Source organism: Microcaecilia unicolor, chromosome 6 (genome assembly GCF_901765095.1).
Source record: "Microcaecilia unicolor chromosome 6, aMicUni1.1, whole genome shotgun sequence".
NCBI lineage: Eukaryota > Metazoa > Chordata > Amphibia > Gymnophiona > Siphonopidae > Microcaecilia > Microcaecilia unicolor.
Window position 1 is genome coordinate 320629428 of NC_044036.1, and position 25507 is coordinate 320654934.

The following is a 25507-nucleotide window of genomic DNA, read 5'->3' on the forward strand; positions in this document are numbered from 1 at the left end:
TCATCTGTGATACTCTATATGCTATTTTTCACAAACATAAAACGTCATCAAAGTCACATGACTTATCTGTCTTCATCACTGACGACGAAATGTTCCATATAGTTCATGAAAAAATCTTTAAATAGTCCGTTGGTAACTACGGTCACAGGCAAAGTGAAGTCTATAATGTAGTATAGTCCACAGAGTAGGTCTCACCAAATGAGTAACTCCACTCTAACCGAATTCTTCAATCGGATTTTCTTCACAATGATGTACAAATTTAAACTTAAACAAAAGCATCCATAGATCTCAACACAGGCCGTGTTTCAAAACTTCATCAGGAGATCCAGCGACATTTAGAACACTGAGTTCAAAACCGGAAATCCTTTCTGAGAATTCACGTCATCGTGAATTCTCAGAAAGGATTTCCGGTTTTGAACTCAGTGTTCTAAATGTCGCTGGATCTCCTGATGAAGTTTTGAAACACGGCCTGTGTTGAGATCTATGGATGCTTTTGTTTAAGTTTAAATTTGTACATCATTGTGAAGAAAATCCGATTGAAGAATTCGGTTAGAGTGGAGTTACTCATTTGGTGAGACCTACTCTGTGGACTATACTACATTATAGACTTCACTTTGCCTGTGACCGTAGTTACCAACGGACTATTTAAAGATTTTTTCATGAACTATATGGAACATTTCGTCGTCAGTGATGAAGACAGATAAGTCATGTGACTTTGATGACGTTTTATGTTTGTGAAAAATAGCATATAGAGTATCACAGATGATAATATAAGTATGTTTAGATGTGTGTTAAATTTAATGGGATATTGTATTTAATAAAATGTTTCTTGATAACTTTGATAACAGAAGAATAGGTCATTAGTAATTAAGGATATGAATATTCATTGTGGATATACTAAAAACCTGACTGAGTGGGGTGCCTCCAGGACCAGGTTTGGGAACCACTGGCATGAGAGATAACTGGCCGCATAAATCCGGATATGCAGTGCCTGTGCCTGGACATGGCCCGATGTTGAATATCTGGAAATAACACCAAAGGCAGCTAAAAAAAAAAAAAGCGCTCACTGCCACCAGCTGTTTTTTCCAATGCTCAAAGATCTGCTTATACCCCTTTACCAAGAGAATTACACCTTGCTGGGACCTGCAATAATGCCTTTTCAGGCCCGTGTTCTGCTACATAGTAACATAGTTGTAAAATAGTAAATGACGGCAGATAAAGACCTGTATGGTCCATCCAGTCTGCCCTACAAGATAAACTCATTTACATGGTATGTGATACTTTATATGTATACCCGAGTTTGATTTGTCCTTGCCATTCTCAGGGCACAGACCGTAGAAGTCTGCCCAGCACTGTTCCTGTACTAAAAGTTCTTGAAGATTCTGGAATCCTAAAGAGTTACAAGATTCCGGAATCCCAATTAGCAACATTCCATGTAGAATCCTAAAGAGTAACATCAAACATATAAACGGCAAGTGACCGACTGACCTGCAAATGCGCAGTACAGACTTCCCTCTCTGTCCCGCCCTCGCGTCAAGACGTCATGACGTCAGAGGGCGGAACAGAGAGGGAAACAGAGTCAGACTGTCGGACGCCGCCGCTTGGAAATGAACATCGCGCGAACCAACCTCCACCCTGCCCCCCCATCCCCGCCGCCGCTCCCGCCCCCCTCCATATTGGGCCCCCTGCACTGACCTGACAGCGCCTCTCACCACCGTGTGGAAGCGCTGCAGGCAGCAGCAGAGCGATCTGCTGCTGTCTGTAGCGCTTTCACACGGAGGTGAGAGGCGCTGTCAGGTCAGTGCAGGGGGCCTGGCACGGAGAGGGGAGGGAGCGGCGGCGAGGAGGGTAGCTGGACATGGGGGGAGGGCAGGGGGGAGAGGGCATGGTTGCTGGACATGGGGTGAGAGCAGGGCAGAGAGGAGGGTTGCTGGACATGGGGGGAGGGGGGGAGGCCAAGGGACAGAGGAGGGTTGCTGGATATGGGGGGAGGATCGGTGGACGGGGTGAGGCCAGGGGAGTGAGGAGGGCTGCAATACTCGCCCGTTTTTACGGGCTTAACGGCTAGTAGTAACATAGAAAAATGACGGCAGATAAAGACCTGTACGGTCCATCCAGTCTGCCCAACAAGATAAGCTCATTTTACAAGGTATGTGATACTTTATATGTATACCCGAGTTTGATTTGTCCTTGCCTTTCTCAGGGCACAGACCGTACAAGTCTGCCCAGTACTGTTCTTGTACTGAGTTCTGAAGCTAACATTAAAGCCCCTTAAAATTTACACTCCAGCCCATCCCTATCTATTCAGTCACGATCAGGGCATTGACCGTAGAAGTCTGCCCAGCTCTCGTTTTGTTTCCAATTACCGGCGTCGCCACCCAGTGTTCTGTGGAATGCATTACCTGTGGAGTTTTGTCAGGAAGTTGACGTCCTGTTTTTCAGGAAAAAAGTGAAAACGTTCTATTTTAATCGGGCTTGTAATTATAACTGATGTGTGGCGAAGTGCTGCTAGGCCAGGCCCCTGTGCTCTTATTTTCTACTTTTGATTTTTTTTTTTTGTTCCTGTTGTTTGACTACATATAGGGCCCGATATTCAAAAGATTTTACTGGTGAGCAGAAGCTCCTGCCCAGTTAACCCACACTGAGCTGGCCATTCCCGGATACACAGCGGCACTTCTGACCATCAAAGCACTAACCAATTAATGTTGGGGCAGCCCAAGGGTGGAGCTTGAGCAGAACCAGCACTTAACCTTTTAGCAACGGTATTCAGTCCGCTAACCGGTCAGGTGAGTGGATAAAGTTAGGAAAGCAAAAAAGGCTGCCCTAATTTTATCCACCAAGCTAGCCGTGTACTGGTCTGAATATCGGCTGGTTCGTGGTTAACTTCACAGGTGCTCCGGCATTGAAAAATATCTGGGGTTAACTTAGCTCGTGAATGGTTTACAAGCCACGTCCGTGGGCTGAATATCGGCCCCGTAATTAGAATTGGTTTTGAGCACGCTTTGGATCCTGTGTCCTACTCTTTGTACCCGCTATGGACTGTATTATAGACTGTGCTACATAAATATTACTGGTTTCCTTTCTCTTCTTCCCATCACGTTTGGTTTCAGGATGGTGATGGATGACAAGTGTCATTCTTCCCATTCACACATGATAATGGTCTTGGAAGGCTTTCAGTAATGAGGGAAGATCCCAGGCGGTGCTGCTGGCAGAGGAGCCCCTGCTGTGAAATATATTTATAGGCAGAATGATCCAGAGTGCGGCCATTAACATTTCAGTCATTAACACCTGTAATTCCTTTTCTAAGCATAAAATCACAGCAGCACATGAGTACCTGCAGCCACACTTCTGCAGTAGCACCTATGGAAAGTGCATTAGGATTTACCAGCCTGTAGATACCTCAGTATAAATGCAAATCAGTCAGAATTCATATTCTCAGCCTTTTATTTATTTTTTTTCATCTTACTATTTAACCCCCCCCCCCAATACCCACACAGTTTCTCTATAATTCATGCATGATAACCTCACTTTAATATTCCCTTATCTCTTGTTTGTCCTGTTTGTCTGTTCTAATTACATTGTAAGCTCTGTCGAGCAGGGACTGTCTCTTCATGTTCAAGTGTACAGCGCTGCGTCCGTCTAGTAGCGCTTTAGAAATGATAAGTAGTAGTAGACAACCCACCTTGTTTCTTATTTCCTGACTTCTTACAGCAGATTCCCAATTTCCTTTTTATTGGAACCCCAAGATATCCACTCCAGTCTGCATTTAAAGCGATTTAACCAGCCAGAAACAGTTCCTGGCTGCTTAAAATTGCTTGCTCAAGGCCAGCCGGTCATATTCAGCGTCATTTAGCAGCACCATCCAGTTGAAAATGTCTGCTTAGCTGCCAGCTATCTTGGGGGCTTTCCAGGGGCTGAGTCAGCACTCGGCCGATTAAGTGTCAATATTCGTCACTAAGCCAGCCAAGCTAACCGCATAAATAAGACCGTATAAAAGTAAGTCCTATGTCTATTTTTTTTTAGTTTGCGTTAATTTAATCATACTTTATATAGTGCTGATTGGAGGTCCTTCTCAGCAGTTTATAGTAACAGAATAATAGAAAATAAAAAAGAAGGGATAATCTAAAAGTTACAGATACATTCTGAATTCAGAAAAATATATAGACTAAGGGCTGTGTTTACTAAGGCGCATTTGCATTTTTAACGCACCTATAAAAGTTGAGGCGCGTTAAACGCTGATGTGCCAATACATTCCTATAGGCGCATTAGCGTTTAACGCACATTAGCAATTAACGTGTGTTAAACAAACGTTAACGCGCCTATAGCGCGCCTTTGTAAACACAGGCGTAAGTTATATAGATATAGGCTCCAGCTCTCACAACTCCCCTCAGCATCACGAGTTCCACCCATCTGGCTGCCAATCAGTCACATTCCACAATGTGGTTCGCCATAGCCAGTTACGTGCTGGATATCACACTTCAAGTTTTAAGTTGCTATAAGTCTCAAAAAAGATATAATGGAATTAGAAAAGGTGCAGAGAAGGGCGACAAAAATGATAAAGGGGATGGAACTCCTCTCGTATGAGGAAAGGCTAAAGAGGTTAGGGCTCTTCAGCTTGGAAAAAGGATGGCTGAGGGGAGATATGATTGAGGTCGACAAAATCCTGAGTGGTGTAGTAGAAGTAAATCGATTTTTTACTCGTTCCAAAAGTACAAAGACTAGGGGAGACTCGAGGAAGTTACATGGAAATACTTTTAAAACAAATAGGAGCAAATATTTTTTCACTCAACGAATAATTAAGCTCTGGAACTCTTTGCCAGAGGATGTGGTAACGGCGGTTAATGTATCTGGGTTTTAAAAAAGGTTTGGACAAGTTCCTGGAGGAAAAGTCCATAGTCTGCTATTATGACAGACATGTGAAGCAACTGTAGTTGGCGTGTTGCCACGATTTGGGTTTCGGCCACTGTTTGGAAAACAGGATACTGGGCTAAATTACTACTGTTACTACTATTTAGCATTTCTATAGCACTACAAAGTGTACGCAGCGCTGCACAAACATAGAAGAAAGACAGTCCCTGCTCAAAGAGCTTACAATCTAGTAGACAAAAAATAAAGCAAACAAATCAATTAATGTGTAGAGGAAAGAGGAGGGTAGGTGGAGGCGAATGGATACAAGTGATTACGAGTCAAAAGCAATGTTAAAGAGGATGGACCATTGGTCTGACCCAGTATGGCTACTCTTATGTTATGTTCTTATGAATCACACATTTTGTTATAAAATATTATTGTTGGTCTTTAAAGTTCTGTATGTAAGCTTTTTCTTGTAATTGTATCTACTTTGCATGTTCTTCAACCCTCTCGTTCATTGCGATCATCATCATTGCACATGCTAGATGTGCCCTCATTCCACCTAGTATAGGAATTCTATTTTTTACATAAAAGGTCCACAGTTGTGGAATGCTTTCCCATATAAAGTTCGATCCTTACGAGCTTTAGGGGAGTTTAAATCCATGTTAAAGACTTTTTTATTGCAAGAATTTATAACATTCATTTGCCATAGAAAATGATGCTCTATAAGATATCAAGGTTTGAATTGCAATTTTACCTTCTGTCTGGGAAAATATGGTATACTAGTAAAAAAGCCCCGTTTCTGATGCAAATGAAACGGGGGCTAGCAAGGTTTTCTTCAGAGTGTGCATGTGGGAGTGTGTGTCCCTGCCCTCTGCCCTCTCTCCCTCCCCCTCCCCCTCCCCCCTTGGAGTCCAGTCCTTCAGTGTTAGGTTTCCTGCTGTTCTGTGTTTGTGTTACAGAGAGAGTGAGGGCATCTCTCTCCCCTCTCCCCTCCCCCCTCTGAGTCCTTCACTGTTACAGAGAGAGGGATTTCGTGCTGTGCTGTTTTCCTTCACTCATGGGGAAACCGGATATCTCTGGCGCTTCACACTTCCGGCTGGAGGCTTCATAGAACGTTGGTCTTGCCTTTTATATAAATAGATTATATCCATTGATGATATAATATGATTGAAAATTGTTTTATTTTGTTTACACTTTATTGTTGTTTTAGTGTCATTTTAATTATGTATGTCAGGTTGTACTCCGCCTAGAAATAGCAAGATAGAGTGGATTATAAATGTCAAAGTAAATAAATAAATGATCACTGTTATCAAGTGGCCCCAGCACCGTTACCTCCTGCACTAGATCATGCACTCCACTAATGACTAGGTCTAGAATTGTTCCCCCTCTTGTTGGTTTCCTGAACCGGCTTCTCCATAAAGCAGCCCTTGATTTCATCAAGGAATTTTACCTCCCTAGCATGCCCTGATGTTACATGTACCCAGTCAATATAAAGGTAATTGAAATCTCCCATTCTGATTGTGTTCCCTAGTTTGCTAACCTTCCTAATTTCTGATAACATTTCTACATCTGTGTGATCATCCTGGCCAGGTGGACAGTAGTACACTGCTGTCACTATCCTTTTCCCCTTTACACATGGAATTTGTATCCATAGGGATTCTAAGATGTGTTTCGTTTTCTGCAGAATTTTTTGTCTATTTGATTCAAGGCCCGCCTTAACATGTAATGCTACCCCTCCACCAATTTAATTCACCCTATCGTTGCAGTATAATTCGTACCCTGGTATGACTTTGTCCCATTGGTTCTCTTCCTTCCACCAGGTCTCAGAGATGCCTATTATATCTGTCTTTCACTTAGTGCAATATATTCTAACTCTCCTATCCTATTTCTTAGGCTTCTAGCATTTGCATGTAGACATTTCAAACAGTGTTTGTTGTTTCTATTTACAACTTGCTCAGCAGTTGACAGTGATAATTTGCAGACTTTAAAATCTTTCTGCTACAGATGAATTTCTTCTACCTCATTCCCTGGAATAAGGTGAATGACCCAGTTCTTGGGAATGAGTTTTTGTTGTACGTATTGTTGTGTTGGACATAGAGTGCTCCTCTGCCTCTGTTAATAAATGATTTCTGAAAATCTGTGTCAGCCTTTCTACTTTTCAATTTGAATGGATTAAGGAAGCAGCTGGGAACATCTACTGGAGCGAAGGCGAAAGTGATCAGACAGGATGGAAATCACAAATTCTGTTCTTTGCAATTTAATTCAGTTCTCTGTCTGACCTGTTTAGAGCTTCTTGGTCAAGCTACATGGAACAGGAGATAGAGGCACCTGTCTTCCACTAATCTGTTTGTCTTATGCACAGTGGCTTAAATTCTACAAACAGTGCCTAAAAATCTGCGCCGATAATGTCACGCTTAGCGCGATTCTATAGAGTTAGCACTAAGCTGCACTTAATAGTAGGCACCTGCAATTAAATACTAGTGCCTACCGTTAAGCGCACTTAGGCTTGGTGATTCTGAATACGCTGCCAGAACCCTTATCCATATCCTTGTCACCTCTCGCTTGGACTATTGCAATTTACTTCTCACCGGTCTTCCGCTCAGCCATCTCTCTCCTCTCCGATCTGTCCAAAATTCTGCGGCACGACTTATTTTCCGCCAGAATCGTTATACCCACACTAGCCCACTCCTCAAGTCACTTCACTGGCTCCCTGTCCGCTTCCGCATTCAGTTTAAACTCCTCGTACTGAGCTTTAAATGCATCCACTCTGCAGCCCCCCATTACCTCTCCACTCTTGTCTCTCCCTACATTCCTCCCTGTGAACTCCGCTCACTGGACAAATCTCTCTTTTCGTCCCCCTTCTCCTCCACTGCTAACTCCAGGCTTCGCTCCTTTTCTCTTGCAGCACCTTATGCCTGGAATAGACTTCCTGGACCTATACGTCTAGCTCCATCTCTACCTGTTTTCAAATCTATGCTGAAAACCCACCTTTTCACTGCTGCTTTTTAGCTCCCATTACTTCCCTCACCTGTAACTGTCTTGTCTGTCTGTATTATTTAGATTGTAAGCTCTTTTGAGCAGGGACTGTCTCTTTGTATCAGGTGTTCAGCGCTGCGTGCATCTGGTAGCGCTATACAAATACTAATAATTCTGTATTAACGCGCATAATATTCAGGAAAGTCCCCTAACCATGCCCTAAATTGTTATGCGCGATAGGATATAGGCGCAATCTGTTATGGAATCGAATATGCGCCTAAATCCTAATTATTGCTAATTAGTTCTGATAATTGATCGTTATCACCTAATTATCAGCGCCGATTAGCTTGTTCAATTAAGTTGTGCGCACTCTTTATAGAATCACACTGAGTCTTTAATCAATTCCGATTTTTCAGGCGCAATATATAGAATTTGGCCCAAAGTGTGTTTTCTACCACTAGCTGCTCTACGGGCTGACAAACAATGATATGATCAGAATATACAGAAAATGAGCCAACGTTGGCGTTGGACTGTATGGGAAATGTGAAATCGCAGAGGAAATAAAATAACGATGTATTGAGGGTTAGGAAGCACTTGCTGACGTCTGGCGTTTGAGGTGTATGTCAGAAGAGAGGCTCCAGTTAATCTCTCCTCATATGCTGCTTGTTTAGGATGATAACTTGGTTGTTTAAGGTATCAGCCTTTAGATAAGGCTGTGGTTCACAGATTTAGACCCTAGTACAGCAGAGACAGTCTTTCATCCTTTTGCTGTTGAAAGAATCGGCCATAATTGAGTAATAGTAAGGATTTCAACCCTCTGTAAAGCACTTAGACAAAGGCACTGGTAAGCAGACTGATTATTTTCCAATAACAAGCAGCCTCGGTGGAATCGCACACACACGCGGGTCACGGGATTTCACCATATGCTGGCTCGAAGGAGCTTCCCAAGTCGACAGTTGAACTTTGCAACCGGTTTCTAGGCAACCAGGCAGTAATGTAACTGTCATCAGCAGCGTGCCCAAGCCCCCACTTTGCATTTCCCTTATAGTGAGACGATGGAGGAGTGTTTTGCAACTGGCGTGGCCTTCAATCCATGTTCTATCTGCTGTTCCTTGGATACAGACAGCGGGAGCGTCCTTGGCCTTTCTGAGTGGCAATGCATAACTTGTGCCTCCTGGAGACAGAACTATATGTGATTTCTTCGCTGCAGGGGCGTAGCCAGACCTCGAAGTGGGAGGGGGCCATAGCCCAAGGTGGGGGAGCACATTTTGGTCGCCGCCCCGCCACCGCCCCCCTCCTCTTCTGCCTCGCCGCCCCCCTCTGCAGCTGTACATCTTGGCTGGCGGGGGTCCCAGCCCCCACCAGCTGAAGCACTGCCACCGCAAATACCTTTGTTTTCGAGAGTCCCCAACTCTCATCAGCTGAAGACTTCATCCAGTGCTGGTCTGCGGCGGGCACTAAAAGGAGCAAGCCTGACGTGAGGGGAAGAGAAAGCAGGGCAGGCAATGAGGCGGTGCTGCCACAGACCAGCGCTGGATGAAGTCTTCAGATGGCAGGGGTTGGGGACCCCCGCCAGCCAACCAGGGGCCCAGAGCAAATTGGGGGGACCCAGGTCCCTGTGGCCCCACCTAGCTACGCCACTGCTTCGCTGAGCCACAGGAGTCACTTTCCACATCTCCTGTCTTCCCTGAAGGTCACAGACCATTTCAGTGGCCTGAGACTGATTACATGGTAATCCTGGAATCTTGCATCTTTAAATACTTGATAGCTTCGACTCAGGAGTAATGTCAGGAAGTATTTTTTCACGGAAAGGGTGGTAGCTATGTGGAGTGCCCTCCCACAGGAGGTGGTGGACATGAAAACTGTAATGGAATTCAAACATGCGTGGGATAAACACAAAGGAATCCTGTTTAGAAGGAATGGATCTACGGAATCTTAGCGGAGATTGGGTGGCGACACAGGTATTTGGAGAGTAAATCCGGTGCAGGGCGGACTTCTACAGTCTGTGCCTTGATCGTGACTGAATAGATATGGATGGGCTGGAGTGTAAATTTTAAGGGGCTTTGACGTTAGCTTCAGAACATTTAGTGCAGGAACAGTGCTGGGCAGACTTTTACAGCCTGTGTCCTGAGAAAGGCAGGAACAAATCAAACTCGGGTATACATATAAAGTATTACATACCATGTAAAATTAGTTTATCTTGGGCAGACTGGATGGACCTTTCAGGTCTTTATCTGCCGTCATTTACTACGTTACTATGTAAAAAAATTATCTCTATCTAGCCACTTTTTGGATTGACTTTCACGAATTTGATTTTGGGTGGGCTCCCTTGCTGTTTTCTTCTCATCTTTCTGATATTTTTATCCCATTGCCCCATCCCTGTGTGGCACTCTGGTTTTGTGTTCATGATACGGCTTCTTGTCCACAGCACCCTATTTCTGTATCTTTTGTATTCTCTGTTACCTTCTCCAGTGTTCCACCTACAGTGGCTTGGGTATTTGTTAATAGTAGAACACTTATCTGCAAACACAGTTAATTAGGTCATTGCAGTAATTTATGCCTACAAAGAAAAATACTCTTAATTGCTAGTGTTATGATAAAATTGATCAATGTGGAGCACGCATATGAAATTGCTCAGAAGGAGGCTGATATATAAAAGGGGTGCCCATGATTTAGGACTTTTTTTTCCCCACAAAGGGGTTTTTGAAACAAGAGGCAAGCAGAAATGGAAAAAGAAAGGCTTCGGGGAGCAGAAATTAAAGATTGGGGGAGGGGGGCACCAAATAGGAGAAATGAATGGGGAAAGGTCTGTGCAAGAGAATGTTTAGAATAGTGGGGGTGGGAGAAGTCTGACAGTATGGATACAGAGGATGGGTGGGGGAGGGGGCTGCCATGATAGTGAAAGACAGGTAGATGGGGGAAGAAAGCAAAAAAAGGGATTTTCTTCAGCTTTTTATTTTGGATAAGGTTTGGGATAGGAACCCATAAACAATCACGTATTCATAAAGTCCCACTGTAAGCTGAGTGAACACCAGGAAGAAGAGTGGAGGAGTAGCCTAGTGGTTAGGGTGGTGGACTTTGGTCCTGAGTTCCAATTCCCACCTCAGGCACAGGCAGCTCATTGGGACTCTGGGCAAGTCACTTAACCCTCCATTGCCCCATGTAAGCCGCATTGAGCCTGCCATGAGTGGGAAAGCGCAGGGTACAAATGTAACAAAAATAAAATAGATCCTATTGGACATTCTACATGGAATGTTGCTACTATTGGAAATTCTACATGGAATGTTGCTATTCCACTAGCAACATTCCATGTAGAAGGCTGCGCAGGCTTCGGTTTCTGTTAGTCTGACGTCCTGCACATACGTGCAGGACGTCAGACTCACAGAAGCAGAAGCCTGCGCGGCCACATTGGTGATCTGCAAGGGCCGACTTCTACATGTAGAATCTCAAATAGTAGCAACAGTGGAGGAGTGGTCTAGTGGTTAGGGTGGTGGACTTTGGTCCTGAGGAACTGAGTTCAATTCCCACTTCAGGCACAGGCAGCTCCTTGTGACTCTGGGCAAGTCACTTAACCCTCCATTGCCCCATGTAAGCCGCATTGAGCCTGCCATGAGTGGGAAAGCGTGGGGTACAAATGTAACAAAAATAAAATAGATCCTATTGGACATTCTACATGGAATGTTGCTACTATTGGAAATTCTACATGGAATGTTGCTATTCCACTAGCAACATTCCATGTAGAAGGCTGCGCAGGCTTCGGTTTCTGTTAGTCTGACGTCCTGCACATACGTGCAGGACGTCAGACTCACAGAAGCAGAAGCCTGCGCGGCCACATTGGTGATCTGCAAGGGCCGACTTCTACATGTAGAATCTCAAATAGTAGCAACAGTGGAGGAGTGGTCTAGTGGTTAGGGTGGTGGACTTTGGTCCTGAGGAACTGAGTTCAATTCCCACTTTAGGCACAGGCAGCTCCTTGTGACTCTGGGCAAGTCACTTAACCCTCCATTGCCCCATGTAAGCCGCATTGAGCCTGCCATGAGTGGGAAAGCGCAGGGTACAAATGTAACAAAAATAAAATAGATCCTATTGGACATTCTACATGGAATGTTGCTACTATTGGAAATTCTACATGGAATGTTGCTATTCCACTAGCAACATTCCATGTAGAAGGCTGCGCAGGCTTCGGTTTCTGTTAGTCTGACGTCCTGCACATACGTGCAGGACGTCAGACTCACAGAAGCAGAAGCCTGCGCGGCCACATTGGTGATCTGCAAGGGCCGACTTCTACATGTAGAATCTCAAATAGTAGCAACAGTGGAGGAGTGGTCTAGTGGTTAGGGTGGTGGACTTTGGTCCTGAGGAACTGAGTTCAATTCCCACTTCAGGCACAGGCAGCTCCTTGTGACTCTGGGCAAGTCACTTAACCCTCCATTGCCCCATGTAAGCCGCATTGAGCCTGCCATGAGTGGGAAAGCGTGGGGTACAAATGTAACAAAAATAAAATAGATCCTATTGGACATTCTACATGGAATGTTGCTACTATTGGAAATTCTACATGGAATGTTGCTATTCCACTAGCAACATTCCATGTAGAAGGCTGCGCAGGCTTCGGTTTCTGTTAGTCTGACGTCCTGCACATACGTGCAGGACGTCAGACTCACAGAAGCAGAAGCCTGCGCGGCCACATTGGTGATCTGCAAGGGCCGACTTCTACATGTAGAATCTCAAATAGTAGCAACAGTGGAGGAGTGGTCTAGTGGTTAGGGTGGTGGACTTTGGTCCTGAGGAACTGAGTTCAATTCCCACTTCAGGCACAGGCAGCTCCTTGTGACTCTGGGCAAGTCACTTAACCCTCCATTGCCCCATGTAAGCCGCATTGAGCCTGCCATGAGTGGGAAAGCGTGGGGTACAAATGTAACAAAAATAAAATAGATCCTATTGGACATTCTACATGGAATGTTGCTACTATTGGAAATTCTACATGGAATGTTGCTATTCCACTAGCAACATTCCATGTAGAAGGCTGCGCAGGCTTCGGTTTCTGTTAGTCTGACGTCCTGCACATACGTGCAGGACGTCAGACTCACAGAAGCAGAAGCCTGCGCGGCCACATTGGTGATCTGCAAGGGCCGACTTCTACATGTAGAATCTCAAATAGTAGCAACAGTGGAGGAGTGGTCTAGTGGTTAGGGTGGTGGACTTTGGTCCTGAGGAACTGAGTTCAATTCCCACTTTAGGCACAGGCAGCTCCTTGTGACTCTGGGCAAGTCACTTAACCCTCCATTGCCCCATGTAAGCCGCATTGAGCCTGCCATGAGTGGGAAAGCGCAGGGTACAAATGTAACAAAAATAAAATAGATCCTATTGGACATTCTACATGGAATGTTGCTACTATTGGAAATTCTACATGGAATGTTGCTATTCCACTAGCAACATTCCATGTAGAAGGCTGCGCAGGCTTCGGTTTCTGTTAGTCTGACGTCCTGCACATACGTGCAGGACGTCAGACTCACAGAAGCAGAAGCCTGCGCGGCCACATTGGTGATCTGCAAGGGCCGACTTCTACATGTAGAATCTCAAATAGTAGCAACAGTGGAGGAGTGGTCTAGTGGTTAGGGTGGTGGACTTTGGTCCTGAGGAACTGAGTTCAATTCCCACTTTAGGCACAGGCAGCTCCTTGTGACTCTGGGCAAGTCACTTAACCCTCCATTGCCCCATGTAAGCCGCATTGAGCCTGCCATGAGTGGGAAAGCGCAGGGTACAAATGTAACAAAAATAAAATAGATCCTATTGGACATTCTACATGGAATGTTGCTACTATTGGAAATTCTACATGGAATGTTGCTATTCCACTAGCAACATTCCATGTAGAAGGCTGCGCAGGCTTCGGTTTCTGTTAGTCTGACGTCCTGCACATACGTGCAGGACGTCAGACTCACAGAAGCAGAAGCCTGCGCGGCCACATTGGTGATCTGCAAGGGCCGACTTCTACATGTAGAATCTCAAATAGTAGCAACAGTGGAGGAGTGGTCTAGTGGTTAGGGTGGTGGACTTTGGTCCTGAGGAACTGAGTTCCAATTCCCACTTCAGGCACAGGCAGCTCCTTGTGACTCCAGGCAAGTCGCGTAACCCTCCATTGCCCCATGTAAGCCGCATTGAGCCTGCCATGAGTGGGAAAGCGCGGGGTACAAATGTAACAAAAAAAAAAATCACAGGTGAAAAATAAAATCTTAACAAACTGCTGCCGCTGGTACATTCCAGCCCTCTACCAAAATACGTCCACAAAGTGCACAACAGAAACTGCAACCAACCCAATCCAGGAAAAAAACCATATTAAAAAGGACGATTAAAGAGGGTATTGGGAGTTAAAGCTGCACCTCATCAAGAGGGTTTAACAATGAAAAAAAAAAGAAGGGAAAGCCTCACCCAATCCCCCAACTAGAGGAACCCATAACTGAAGGACAGAGCAGCTTTGGAAATACCAAAGATACAATAATCGTGGGCTGCTCTTGCCTCTATACCTAAAAAGATGAGCCCACACTGCCTCAGCTTTGGAGTACTTCTCTTTCAGCTCAGCAGTAATCTTTTCCAGGGGCGGTAAGTCCCATACCTTCCGAAGCCACTCAGTCTGGGGGATAGGCACATTTTACTTTTACTTTTTTTTTTTGATATCCCAGCTGCCCTGTGGTTTTGACTCACTTAATCTTCCCTGTGCCAGGAGAGCTGGGAAAGCATGCCTGACAATGAAAGGAAAGTGGCAGGCATTACACATTCATGAGCCATCTCTCTGGTTAATTCTCTGCCCTGTTAATGGCCTTTGGGGTAATTGTTAAGCATTTCATTATCTACTATACATGCAGAGCTAGAGCTAAGGCTGCAGCTCTCCGTTATCTAGCCCAAGCGAAGGAACCTTCAGGAGCATTAGAAAATGAATAATGAATTTCAGATTGGGTATGAATTGTAATTAATCACTGCTGGAATTAATTTTAGCAAAAGAGTGAAAAATGGAAGGATATCGGTCACGGAAATAAGTTTAAATAAGGGACAGAGTGTTAGAAAGGTTTCGCTTTAGGTGTTCTTTGAGTAGGCATAACCCTACCCTTGCTGTTCCACTCATAGACGTTTGCCATTCACACACTGTTCCTGTCCTTTTTTTATTTGTGCACAGTGCCTGCATTTCCATGTGATGGGTTCTTTATTCACAGGACCAGCAGACTAGCTAAGGGCAGTCCATTCAAAACCAAAGGGAAAAGGGGATGGGATTTTGATTTTTGTGGTTACAATCAAAGGAGTTTACATATTACATTGAGCCTGCAAAGGGGTGGGATAATGTGGGATACAAATGCAATAAATAAATAAATTATATACAGGTATTTATTTTTTACATGGGGCAATGAAGGGAAGTGACTGGCCCAGAGTCAGAAGGAGCTGCAGTGGGAACCTCAAAGCCCAAATTGCCCTCTTGTACCGGGCAAAGTTTGCACGGGGTTCTATGGTATGGTTTATTTAAAATTTCACGTACCGCTCTTCCTGTGGACATCACAGGGTGGTTTACAATAAAATTTAACATAAAAGAAAAGAACACCGTGATTGAGAGAGCAAAGGACCACTCATACGACTGAATTCTATATATGGTGCTAAAAAATTCGGCAATGAAAAAAACGTTGGCGCGGTTTATAGAATAGCACTTATGCCCGGGAACCACGACTCCATTTAGGCACAGCCATGTACACCAGTGGAAATGTATACATTCTCACATCTAAATTAGGCATGGACTCCACTTATTATATAATGGCACACGTAACTGAAAGGAATGCCCCCAATCCGCCCATGATCCTCCCAATGCCATGCCTTTTTTTTTTCACTTGCGTGTAAAATTTAGGTGTGTTCATTTTAATTAATTCTAATTAGTGCTAATAATTGCTTGTTAAAGCTAATTATCAGTGCTAATTTGCTTGTTATGCAATTAAATTGTGTGTGCAATTTTTAGTTCTCTTTATAGAATTTGGGGGTAAGAGAAGAGACGAATAGACGAAAATGAAACAAATAAATTAATCAAGTCACCATTTGCCACCACATCTCTAAACACTTTCTAAAACAAATGAGTCTTTAGTGTGATATGAAATTTAGGATATGAAATTTGAGGCGAACATTAGAAGGAAGGGCATTCCAGAGTGATGGGGAGGTGCAATAAAATGCATACTTTAAGATGAGTGAAAAAGAGGCCCTCCTATGAGAATGTTTAGGTTTGCGGAATAACATAGGAGCGCTAATTTTCAAAGAAAGAATGTATGTTGTTTCCCTTTGAAAACTGGGTGCAATCTACATGCAGTCAAAAGGGCTGCTTACGCTACATGCAACATGGACTTATCAAAATTGCTCCCTACGTCTGTAGCAGAAATAAAGAGGAGGCTGCAGAAAGATTTTAATAAAGAGAGTTAGATACATGGGATTGAACATGAAGCCTTTTGGCAAGGTGTTCATATGAAAATTGGAACTTCTGAACAACAAGAGAAGGTTCCTTTAGTGAACTCAACTGAACCCTACCACCCAATGAAGGATGGTTGATGAGAAGCATAGCCTCATAAAGCTGACAATAACACCAATGGGAAGGACGTTTGGCCTGTTAGATATATGAAATAGATGGGCATAGTGTTCAATGGATAGGTAGTTGAGTAGATTGGGGAGTGATATTTGAATATGAGCATTCTAGAGAAAGTAATGGACAGACCGATGACCAAAGAGCTGCTGAGACTTTGGGACAAAGAGATTAGAATATAAGAAGAGACAAATGCAAGGCATGTATGTTGATTTTATGATTACATATGTTTTTTTTTGGACTCTGCCTAGTTAATAGGCATAATATAAATTAATAAACTGTAAACTTTAATTAACTGAATGATCAAAGGAGCTAGATCTAAATAACAGTATGCAGAAAATGGAGTGTAAAAACAGATATTGCAACCATGGGAAATGGAGTTGTAGTAAACAATGTCAGAACTTGAAATGATGGGAAGGACAGATGAGAATTGAGTTGTATAAAAAGATAGATAGCATTATAACTTCAGTTGAATGAATACATGAATGAACAGAGTGTGACAGAGCCAAATGACTCAATACATGGAAAGTGGGGGCCAGAATAAATCAATACAATGATCAAACATTTGGACAGGACTTGATTAAAGGGGTATATTGTACAATTGTTGGCATTAAGAGATGAATACTCAGGTGGACATCAGGTGGATTTGATATTCCATCCTTGCCCTGGATGACTGGGTTTATGGAAATGCAAAGTAGAGAGGTGTGGTAGCCGTGTTAGTCCACTCTTAAAGGTTATCAATAGAAATCAAACAAAATAAAACATGGAAAAGAAAATAAGATGCTACCTTTTTTATTGGACATAACTTAATACATTTCTTGATTAGCTTTCGAAGGTTGCCCTTCTTCCTCAGATCGGAAATAAGCAAATGTGCTAGCTGACAGTGTATATAAGTGAAAACATTCAAGCATTACTATGACAGTAAAATAGATACCATTGGAGATTCTACATGGAATGTTGCTACTATTGGAGATTCTACGTGGAATGTTGCTATTCCACTAGCAACATTCCATGTAGAAGCCTGCGCGGCCACATTGGTGATCTGCAAGGGCCGACTTCTACATGGAATGTTGCTAGTGGAATAGCAACATTCCATGTAGAATCTATAGAAATCAAACAAAATAAAACATGGAAAAGAAAATAAGATGATACCTTTCTTATTGGACATAACTTAATACATTTCTTGATTAGCTTTCGAAGGTTGCCCTTCTTCCTCAGATCGGAAATAAGCAAATGTGCTAGCTGACAGTGTATAGAAGTGAAAACATTCAAGCATTACTATGACAGTAAAATAGATACCATTGGAGATTCTACATGGAATGTTGCTACTATTGGAGATTCTACATGGAATGTTGCTATTCCACTAGCAACATTCCATGTAGAAGGCTGCGCAGGCTTCTGTTTCTGTGAGTCTGACGTCCTGCACGTACGTGCAGGACGTCAGACTCACAGAAGCAGAAGCCTGCGCGGCCACGTTGGTGATCTACAAGGGCCGACTTCTACATGGAATGTTGCTAGTGGAATAGCAACATTCCATGTAGAATCTATAGAAATCAAACAAAATAAAACATGGAAAAGAAAATAAGATGATACCTTTTTTATTGGACATAACTTAATACATTTCTTGATTAGCTTTCGAAGGTTGCTCTTCCTCGTTTGCTTATTTCCGATCTGAGGAAGAAGGGCAACCTTCGAAAGCTAATCAAGAATTGTATTATGTCCAATAAAAAAGGTATCATCTTATTTTCTTTTCCATGTTTTATTTTGTTTGATTTCTATGGAAATGCAAAAAAAACCCCAAAAAACATAAAAACAAAAGCATGGAGGCGTATTTTCAAAGTGCTTAGACTTACAAAGTTACAGAGTAACCTCTGGAACTTTGTAAGTCTAAGTGCTTTGAAAATGAGTCCCACGGTGACTAGTGATGATGCTGAGTTCATGTAGCAGGTCTGGTGGGACTGTTTCTGGGGATATCGGAAGAAGGTAGCAGCTTTCCAGCAGCGTTGCGTATCATACAAGATAGATAGTGTGAGAATGCCAGGGTCTCTTGTACTCTGTCAACACACCCACGCCAACAGCAGATTAATTGTCGGAGCTCCTCAATGGTGGATGATATTGTACATTGGAAAGGAGCTTTTGGATGGGGCATGCATTCTTGAAGGGGCTGCGGGCTGTCACATCACAGCATATTTCTCCGAAAATTCTCTAGTGACATAAGTTGTTAATGACACATATGATAATCTTGAGGTTGTCATACCGCCATTGTATCTTGTATTTGACCTGTTTTGCCATGCAACTCTTTTTTTTTTCCTTTATCTTTGTCAAATGCTCCTTCCCCCACTTTCCTCACCCCTTATTGACCCGTTGATGAACTGAAACAAATCCCGGTCCTTATAAGACAGAAGCTGCAGGATAGCAGCATAGATCCAGCAACTGTAGCTTCCTCATTTTTATTACTTCTGAATGTGCTTTTATTACCACTTATTTCTTACTAATGAATTCCTGCTGCCTTTTATTCTAAAGACAGTTGGTTGTGTTTGGGGTTTTTATCCCTTTTTTGTACTTTTGTGGGTGCTTTAATGGCACACAGCATAAAAGAACTGTCATTCTTCAGAGAGCTTATGCAAAGCCAATAATGAAACCGCAAATCCTTCCTCTGTTTTTAATGCTGCTTTCTTTTTCATCTCGTCTTAAAGCTTTTATGTTGATTGTTGTTTTACATGTTTCTGCATAAACAAGAAATTCTTCAGAATGAGACATTTCAAATCTATGAAGACGTGTCCATCACATTGAATACGTGCAGTGAAATAGTAACCTAAAGGGTAGAGCCACAGACTAAGAATCATGGAAGCCAGGGTTCCAGCCCCACTGTTCTCCTTGTGACCTTGGGCAAGTCACTTCACCCTTCTATTGCCTCAGAGGGCAATTCTATAAAGAGGCACTTAGACGGGGACGTCTGGATGCAGCACGGCATCTGGGCACCCAGATTCTGTTATAGAATACTAGCATAACCCGTGGGCATGCCGAAATGTAGGCACACTCATGTGCACCCTGTCTGTAGCAGGTTTAAATGCAAGTGCCCAAGAGCAGCAAGCAGTTTGTGCAACTTACAGTATTCTATGACCTTGTGCATAAGAGGGAGACGCCCATGTGTATGCCCCTTACATTTACATGCTGTGTCCCCTACATGTGCCCTTATAGAAGAACACTTAGGGGGCTTGCATGCATAATTGGCACTTTTTGCCTTGTGCGCATGTGTCATGCCCCTCACCTGTTCTCTGGAAGAGGGTGCTGGCTGATGTCATCACTTCCTGTTTGGTAGTATATAAGGAAGTGCCTGACTCTCAGCCAGTGCCTTTGTAACAGGTCTAGAGTTGTCTAGTGTGTGTTGCAGCCGTGTTCCATTTTGTCTCCTGTTCCTGCCTGTGTCTTGTTCTAGCCCTGCTCCTGCTCAGTATTCCAGCCTAGCTCCTGCCCTCCAACTCCAGTCTTGTCCTCAGTCCAGCCTTGCCCAGGTGTCTCGCCCATTGCCAGTCGGGGCTTAGCCAGCTCTCAGGTTGGCTAGGTAGTATCAATTGGCTGCGGCCCAAGTGCTCACCCCTACAGTTTAAAGAATTGCCTTTCATGCCCTACAGGAAGTACTTACTGTACTTGAAAGTAACTTATTTTGAACTACCACTGACAAGGGTGAGCCAAAATAAAATAGAAAAACATAGAGAAGAACCTAAGAGCTACCTTACCAGATCAGACCAAGGGTCCATCTAGCCCAGTAAGTTGTTTTCAGCAGTGACCAGTCCAGGTCACAGGTACCTGGAAGAGTCCCAAAAAGTAGTAAAATAGATTCCATGATATTTCTGGGGTAAGCTGTGGCTTTCCTCATGACTAGCTTAATAACAGTTTATGGACATTTCCTCCAGGAATGTATCTAATTTTTTTAAAACCCAGCTACACTAACTGCTTTTACCAGTATAATAGGTATATTGTTTATTTTGTTAGAATATTTCCCCTCAACAGTTTCACCCATTTATCTACTAGATAAATAGCTCCTTTTACCCACTAAAACCTGTGAAAATTACCCACTAACTTTTTTGATGCAGCAGAATGTTGGGGTGTCTGTAATCCTGTTTGGTGGGTCAGAATGTTAGGGTGCACATCCTTTTTGGCCACTGAAAAAAGGTGAGCATGTTGGAGTGTCCTCCATTGAGCTCTCTGGGGCTTCATTCGTATGTAGAGCAGCAGAATTCTTCAGCAGTGGGCTAGAGTTTCGCAGGATCTACTGTAGTTGCCAGTGGTGTAGCTATGGGTGGGCACAGACCCACCCATTCTTGGCTAAGGCCCATCCAGCTTTGGAACCCCATATTTATTTATTTGTTACATTTGAATCCCACATTTTCCCACCTATTTGCAGGCTCAATGTGGCTTACATGGTACCGGAGTGGCGTTCGCAAACTCCGGTGAGAACAAATACAATTTGATGTTGTGGTAGACAAAATTCATGTGGCTCATATCAATATTTCTCCTCCTCCGCGGCACCCTGGCATCTGCCTGTCCATCGCTGAACCCTGTCCCTCCCCGGTGTACCTTACAGGCATCCCCTGTGCCTACAGTGATCCGTTATTGCTGCCTGTGCCAGCCCCACTGGTTTCCATCATCCGGGTCCCGCCCTTGCTGATGTAATTTCCTGCTTCCTGTCTGGTGGGATCCAGCCGATGGAAGGCTGCGGGGATGGTGCAGGCAGCAATAATGGATCACTGCAGGTGCCACGGACACCTGTAAGGTACACCAGGGAGGGACAGGGTTCAGCGATGGGCGGGCAGATACCGAGACGCTGCAGAGGAGCAGAGATGTTGATGAGGTAGATGAAAAAAAAAACGTACATTTTTTGAGAACTTGGGGGGTGGGGTGGGGGTGTTGCATGGTATGGAAGGGCCTGTCCAAAATACCAGGTCTGGCTGCACGACTGGTAGCTGCTAGAGTCTGGCCAGATCTCCCCTTCTATGCCCCTTGTTTTCCCCCACTATAAAGAAAGCTGAGATATAGTGATATTTATCAGTGAATGCCCAGAGAAGCTGCCTGAGAAATCTGCTTACTGCGGTGCCTCAGAAAGGCAAATTTGCCTTCTAGGGCCCCCCCCCCCCCCCCCCCCCAGTTTATCTGGGTGCCAGGTCTTGAGATACTGGGCTAGAGAAGTATCTGGGTTGGCCAAACTATAGTCAGTCATAATTTAGTTGAACTCTGGTTGCTATGAACTTTTTCCCTCTTACCTCGCTAAAAGGCCAGGTTTCCTTGCGTGACCCATGGTTATTCTTCTAAGTTGTGTAAATGTTGTACATAAAGCCAATGCTATTATTCTCCAGGGATTTGAAAACTTCTAGCCTTATTCTCCAGAGATAAAACTCACTTAACATGTACTCTCGCTCTCCTCATCTCGGAATAATTTTTTGAGAGGTCCAGCACATCAGGGGTATGTGTTGAGTGTATTTCTTCCTTGGCGTGTGCTCACCTCCATTGCACTCTCTTACAGACCTCTCACTCATCTCTGTCAATTCACCCTGTGCAATCCAAGTACGGTCCTCTCTCTTCTCCGGTCCCCCCCCCCTTATCTCTCGGACACTCCTCTTCTCATCCCCAAGACACTGCATCCTACTTTCTTCCTTCCATCCCAGCTTTCTCTCCTCCTATATAAGTAGAGAGGTGTGGTAGCTGTGTTAGTCCACTCTTAAAGGTTATCAATAGAAATCAAACAAAATAAAACATGGAAAAGAAGATAAGATGATACCTTTTTTATTGGACATAACTTAATACATTTTTTGATTGGCTTTCGAAGGTTGCCCTTCGTCAGATCGGAAATAAGCAAATGTGGTAGCAGGTAGTATATATAAGAGAAACATCAAAGCATTACTTTGACAGTCTGACAGAGTGGGAGGATGGGGGTATGCATGGGGACATCAAAGCATTTCATTGATATTCTAACAGAATGGGTGTTGGTATGTGAGAGGAGGGTAATAAACAGAGAAATAAACAGAGAAATACAGCTTATGGTTTATAATGGGTTAGAAAACCCAGATCCTTATTAAGTCCTGTTTGTTGTGTGTCAAAATATTCAATCATTCTTATTTCAAAGGTCTTACGTTCCTGTATTGTTTTAAAATTACCTTCGAAAGCTAATCAAGAAATGTATTAAGTTATGTCCAATAAAAAAGGTATCATCTTATTTTCTTTTCCATGTTTTATTTTGTTTGATTTCTATTGATAACCTTAAGTAGAGAGGTGGGCCAACACTTCACAAGACCAGAACACTGCACCAGTGATTTCACAGTAAGAATACTGAAAGGTAATTTTAAAACAATACAGGAACGTAAGACCTTTGAAATAAGAATGATTGAATATTTTAACACCCAACAGACAGGACTTAACAAGGATCTGGGTTTTCTAACCCATTATAAACCATAAAATTGTATTTCTCTGTTTATCATCCTCCTCTCACCTACCAACACCCATCCTGTTAGAATATCAATGAAATGCTTTGATGTCCCCATGCATACCCCACCCTCCCACTCTGTCAGACTGTCAAAGTAATGTAATGCTTTGATGTTTCTCTTATATATACTATCTGCTAACACATTTGCTTATTTCCGATCTGACGAAGCAGGGCAACCTTCGAAAGCTAATCAAGAAATGTATTATGTCCAATAAAAAAGGTATCATCTTATTTCCTTTTCCATGTTTTATTTTGTTTGATTTCTATTGATCTCCTCCTATACATACTTCCCCACCCCTACTGCAGTCCTCTCGGCATTCCCAGTTGGGGCAAAGATATTGCTGTCTCTCTCTCTTCTGGAACTGTCTTGTCAGCTAGGTCCCCTTAGGCAAGTGGATTTTCAAAACCTTGTGTTTCTGTTTCAGACACTTTTATATGGATTGCTACTTAGCCAAACATTACTGCCTCTAGTCACACAAAAAGTCATACTGCAGAGTTGGGGTGAGCAGGCCAAAAAGTTTTCATTTTGTTTGGTTTATGGGGTTTTTATTTTATTTTTCCCTATTTCTGGGGGCAGTGTTTTCAAGTGTATTCTTTAATAGTACACGGTGTCCAGAAAAAAACGGGACCCCTTACATAGTTTCAAAATACTTTGCAATTGTTTAAACATTTAGTATGACTTTTGAAACTACATCAGTCCAACCTTTATGAGGAAACTCCCTTAGCAAACGCTTTGTACCGTATGCCTTATTTTGCCGCAAAAATGTAATCGCAACTTTATTTTCTTCGCTAAACACCATTTTGCTAAAATGGATCTTAATGGTCATTTCCTGAATGACGTTATTTGAAAACGGATGATCAAGCTTTAACAGCATCTTGCAGTAACACCTGTCAATAATAATAATAATAATTTTTTAAAGTAATATTACTTTTGTTTTTGGATTATTTGGAAAAATGTTGGGGATCCTGTTTTTTCGAGACACTGCATATATCTGGAGTAATAAGGTGCATTACTGAGCAGTAGTGAACTAATGATGATATAGGAAATTTGGGGGGGGGGGGGGGGGGGGGGGGGGGGGGGGGGGGGGGTCTGTTTTTGGTTGAAAACAACATGAATGACATTGACATATTCCATGCTTTTTCAAATGAGTGCACAACCCTAGCAGTAGCGTAGCTAGACCACGACAGGGAATGGGACCAGTGCCCAAAGTGTGTGTGTGTGGGGGGGGGGGGGGCAGATTTTGGCCCGCCTCCCCACTGCTGCTCCCCTCATGCCGCTGCCGCCGCATGATGGTACCTTGGCTGGCAGGGGTCTCCAACCCCCGCCAGCTGAAGTGTTTATCCTGCGCTGGTCTCGCCTGCCCTACTCTGTTCTCAGTCGCGCTGTGCACGCTCATTTTAATGAAACTGAGCACGTGCGAAAGGTCACACATGCTCAGTTTCGCTAAAATGAGCGTGTACGGCGTGACTCAGAAGAGCAGGGTAGGCAAAGCGGCGAGACCAGCACAGGACAAACACTTCAGCTGGCGGGGGTTGGGGACTCTGCCGGCCAATCCAGGGCCGCAGAGCCAATTTGGGGGAGCCCAGGCCCCCGTGGCCCCCTGTAGTTACACCGCTGATCCCTAGTAAAAGAGCATAAGATGTGCCTGGATTATTTGAGATAGTTGAACTCTTTCTGTAATAAATAAAATAAAATCCTTGCTCTTGTTTGTGCAGGTCCTAATCTTGGCAGATGGCACTCAGAGAGGATTCCTATATAAGAACCTGTCGTTTCTCTCCTCCCTGAAAAGGAACGAGAGCAAGGCCACAGCCTACGTCTGTGAGAAGTTCGCCTGCTCCCTTCCCGTTGAATCTATCAAGGATCTCCAGAAGCTGCTTCAGTAGTGAGGCAGCGCCATTTTTGCTTTGTATTACCCAGCAGCCCTTTTGGTTCTTGTGAGCATTAGGAGTCCAGAGCATGCCCAGCTGTCCAAAGACCTGCCCGTACTGATGAACCACAATAAATAACACCAGATGCAGAAAGTGCTTGGAGACTTGGATTTCTTATATTTAAATGTTTCTTTAGCTCTTCAGTGACTGACAGAAACAGGCTCTTCTGTGGATACTTTCTTGTCTTATCCTTTCCCCTGTTTGTCTTATTTTCTCTCCCTGTCTGTTAAGCCTTTCCCTCATCTCGGTCTTCTCTTCCAAATTCCCTTCCATGTGAGTTTGTCGCCACCTGGCCCGAGTCTCACTTCCAACCTTCTCCTGTCTCACTGTTTTCTGAGGGCCAGATTTAAGGTTTTGGTACCTGTTGGCAAGACCAGAGAGCAGGGATTCAGGGGGTATGAGAGAGGAGCACCTCTTTGAAACGGCTCAAGCACATGGCCCTAGAGGAAATAAGAGGAGGCTTCTGGTTGGTCACTTAGGAAGTTGCTAGTGCCTGAATCCAGACCTGCGTGTCCCTCCCCATTTGCATGCCTACACCTAAACAGAGTGGCAGCTGCATTTTGTCATGGCCAAGGTTTGCCTGAACTAGTAGTAATAGTGGCAACTTCTGATGCAGCTAGTCCGCTGCTCTCTATCAGTAGTAGTTGGCAGACTGTAGAAAGGTTATGCGA

The 25507-nt window shown here is 43.7% G+C and overlaps 1 protein-coding gene across 2 annotated transcripts in view; it reads left to right on the forward strand.

Annotated features, from left to right (window-relative positions):
* Positions 1–24932, forward strand: part of SPATA20 (spermatogenesis associated 20) — a 97869-nt gene extending 72937 nt beyond the window's left edge. For both annotated transcript variants that reach the window (XM_030208358.1, XM_030208359.1), the window contains exon 16: positions 24624–24932. In XM_030208358.1, the coding sequence (XP_030064218.1) occupies positions 24624–24791 (168 nt within the window). In that variant the 3' untranslated portion in view covers positions 24792–24932. The remainder of the gene's footprint in view (positions 1–24623) is intronic.
* The last annotated feature ends 575 nt before the right edge of the window (positions 24933–25507 follow it).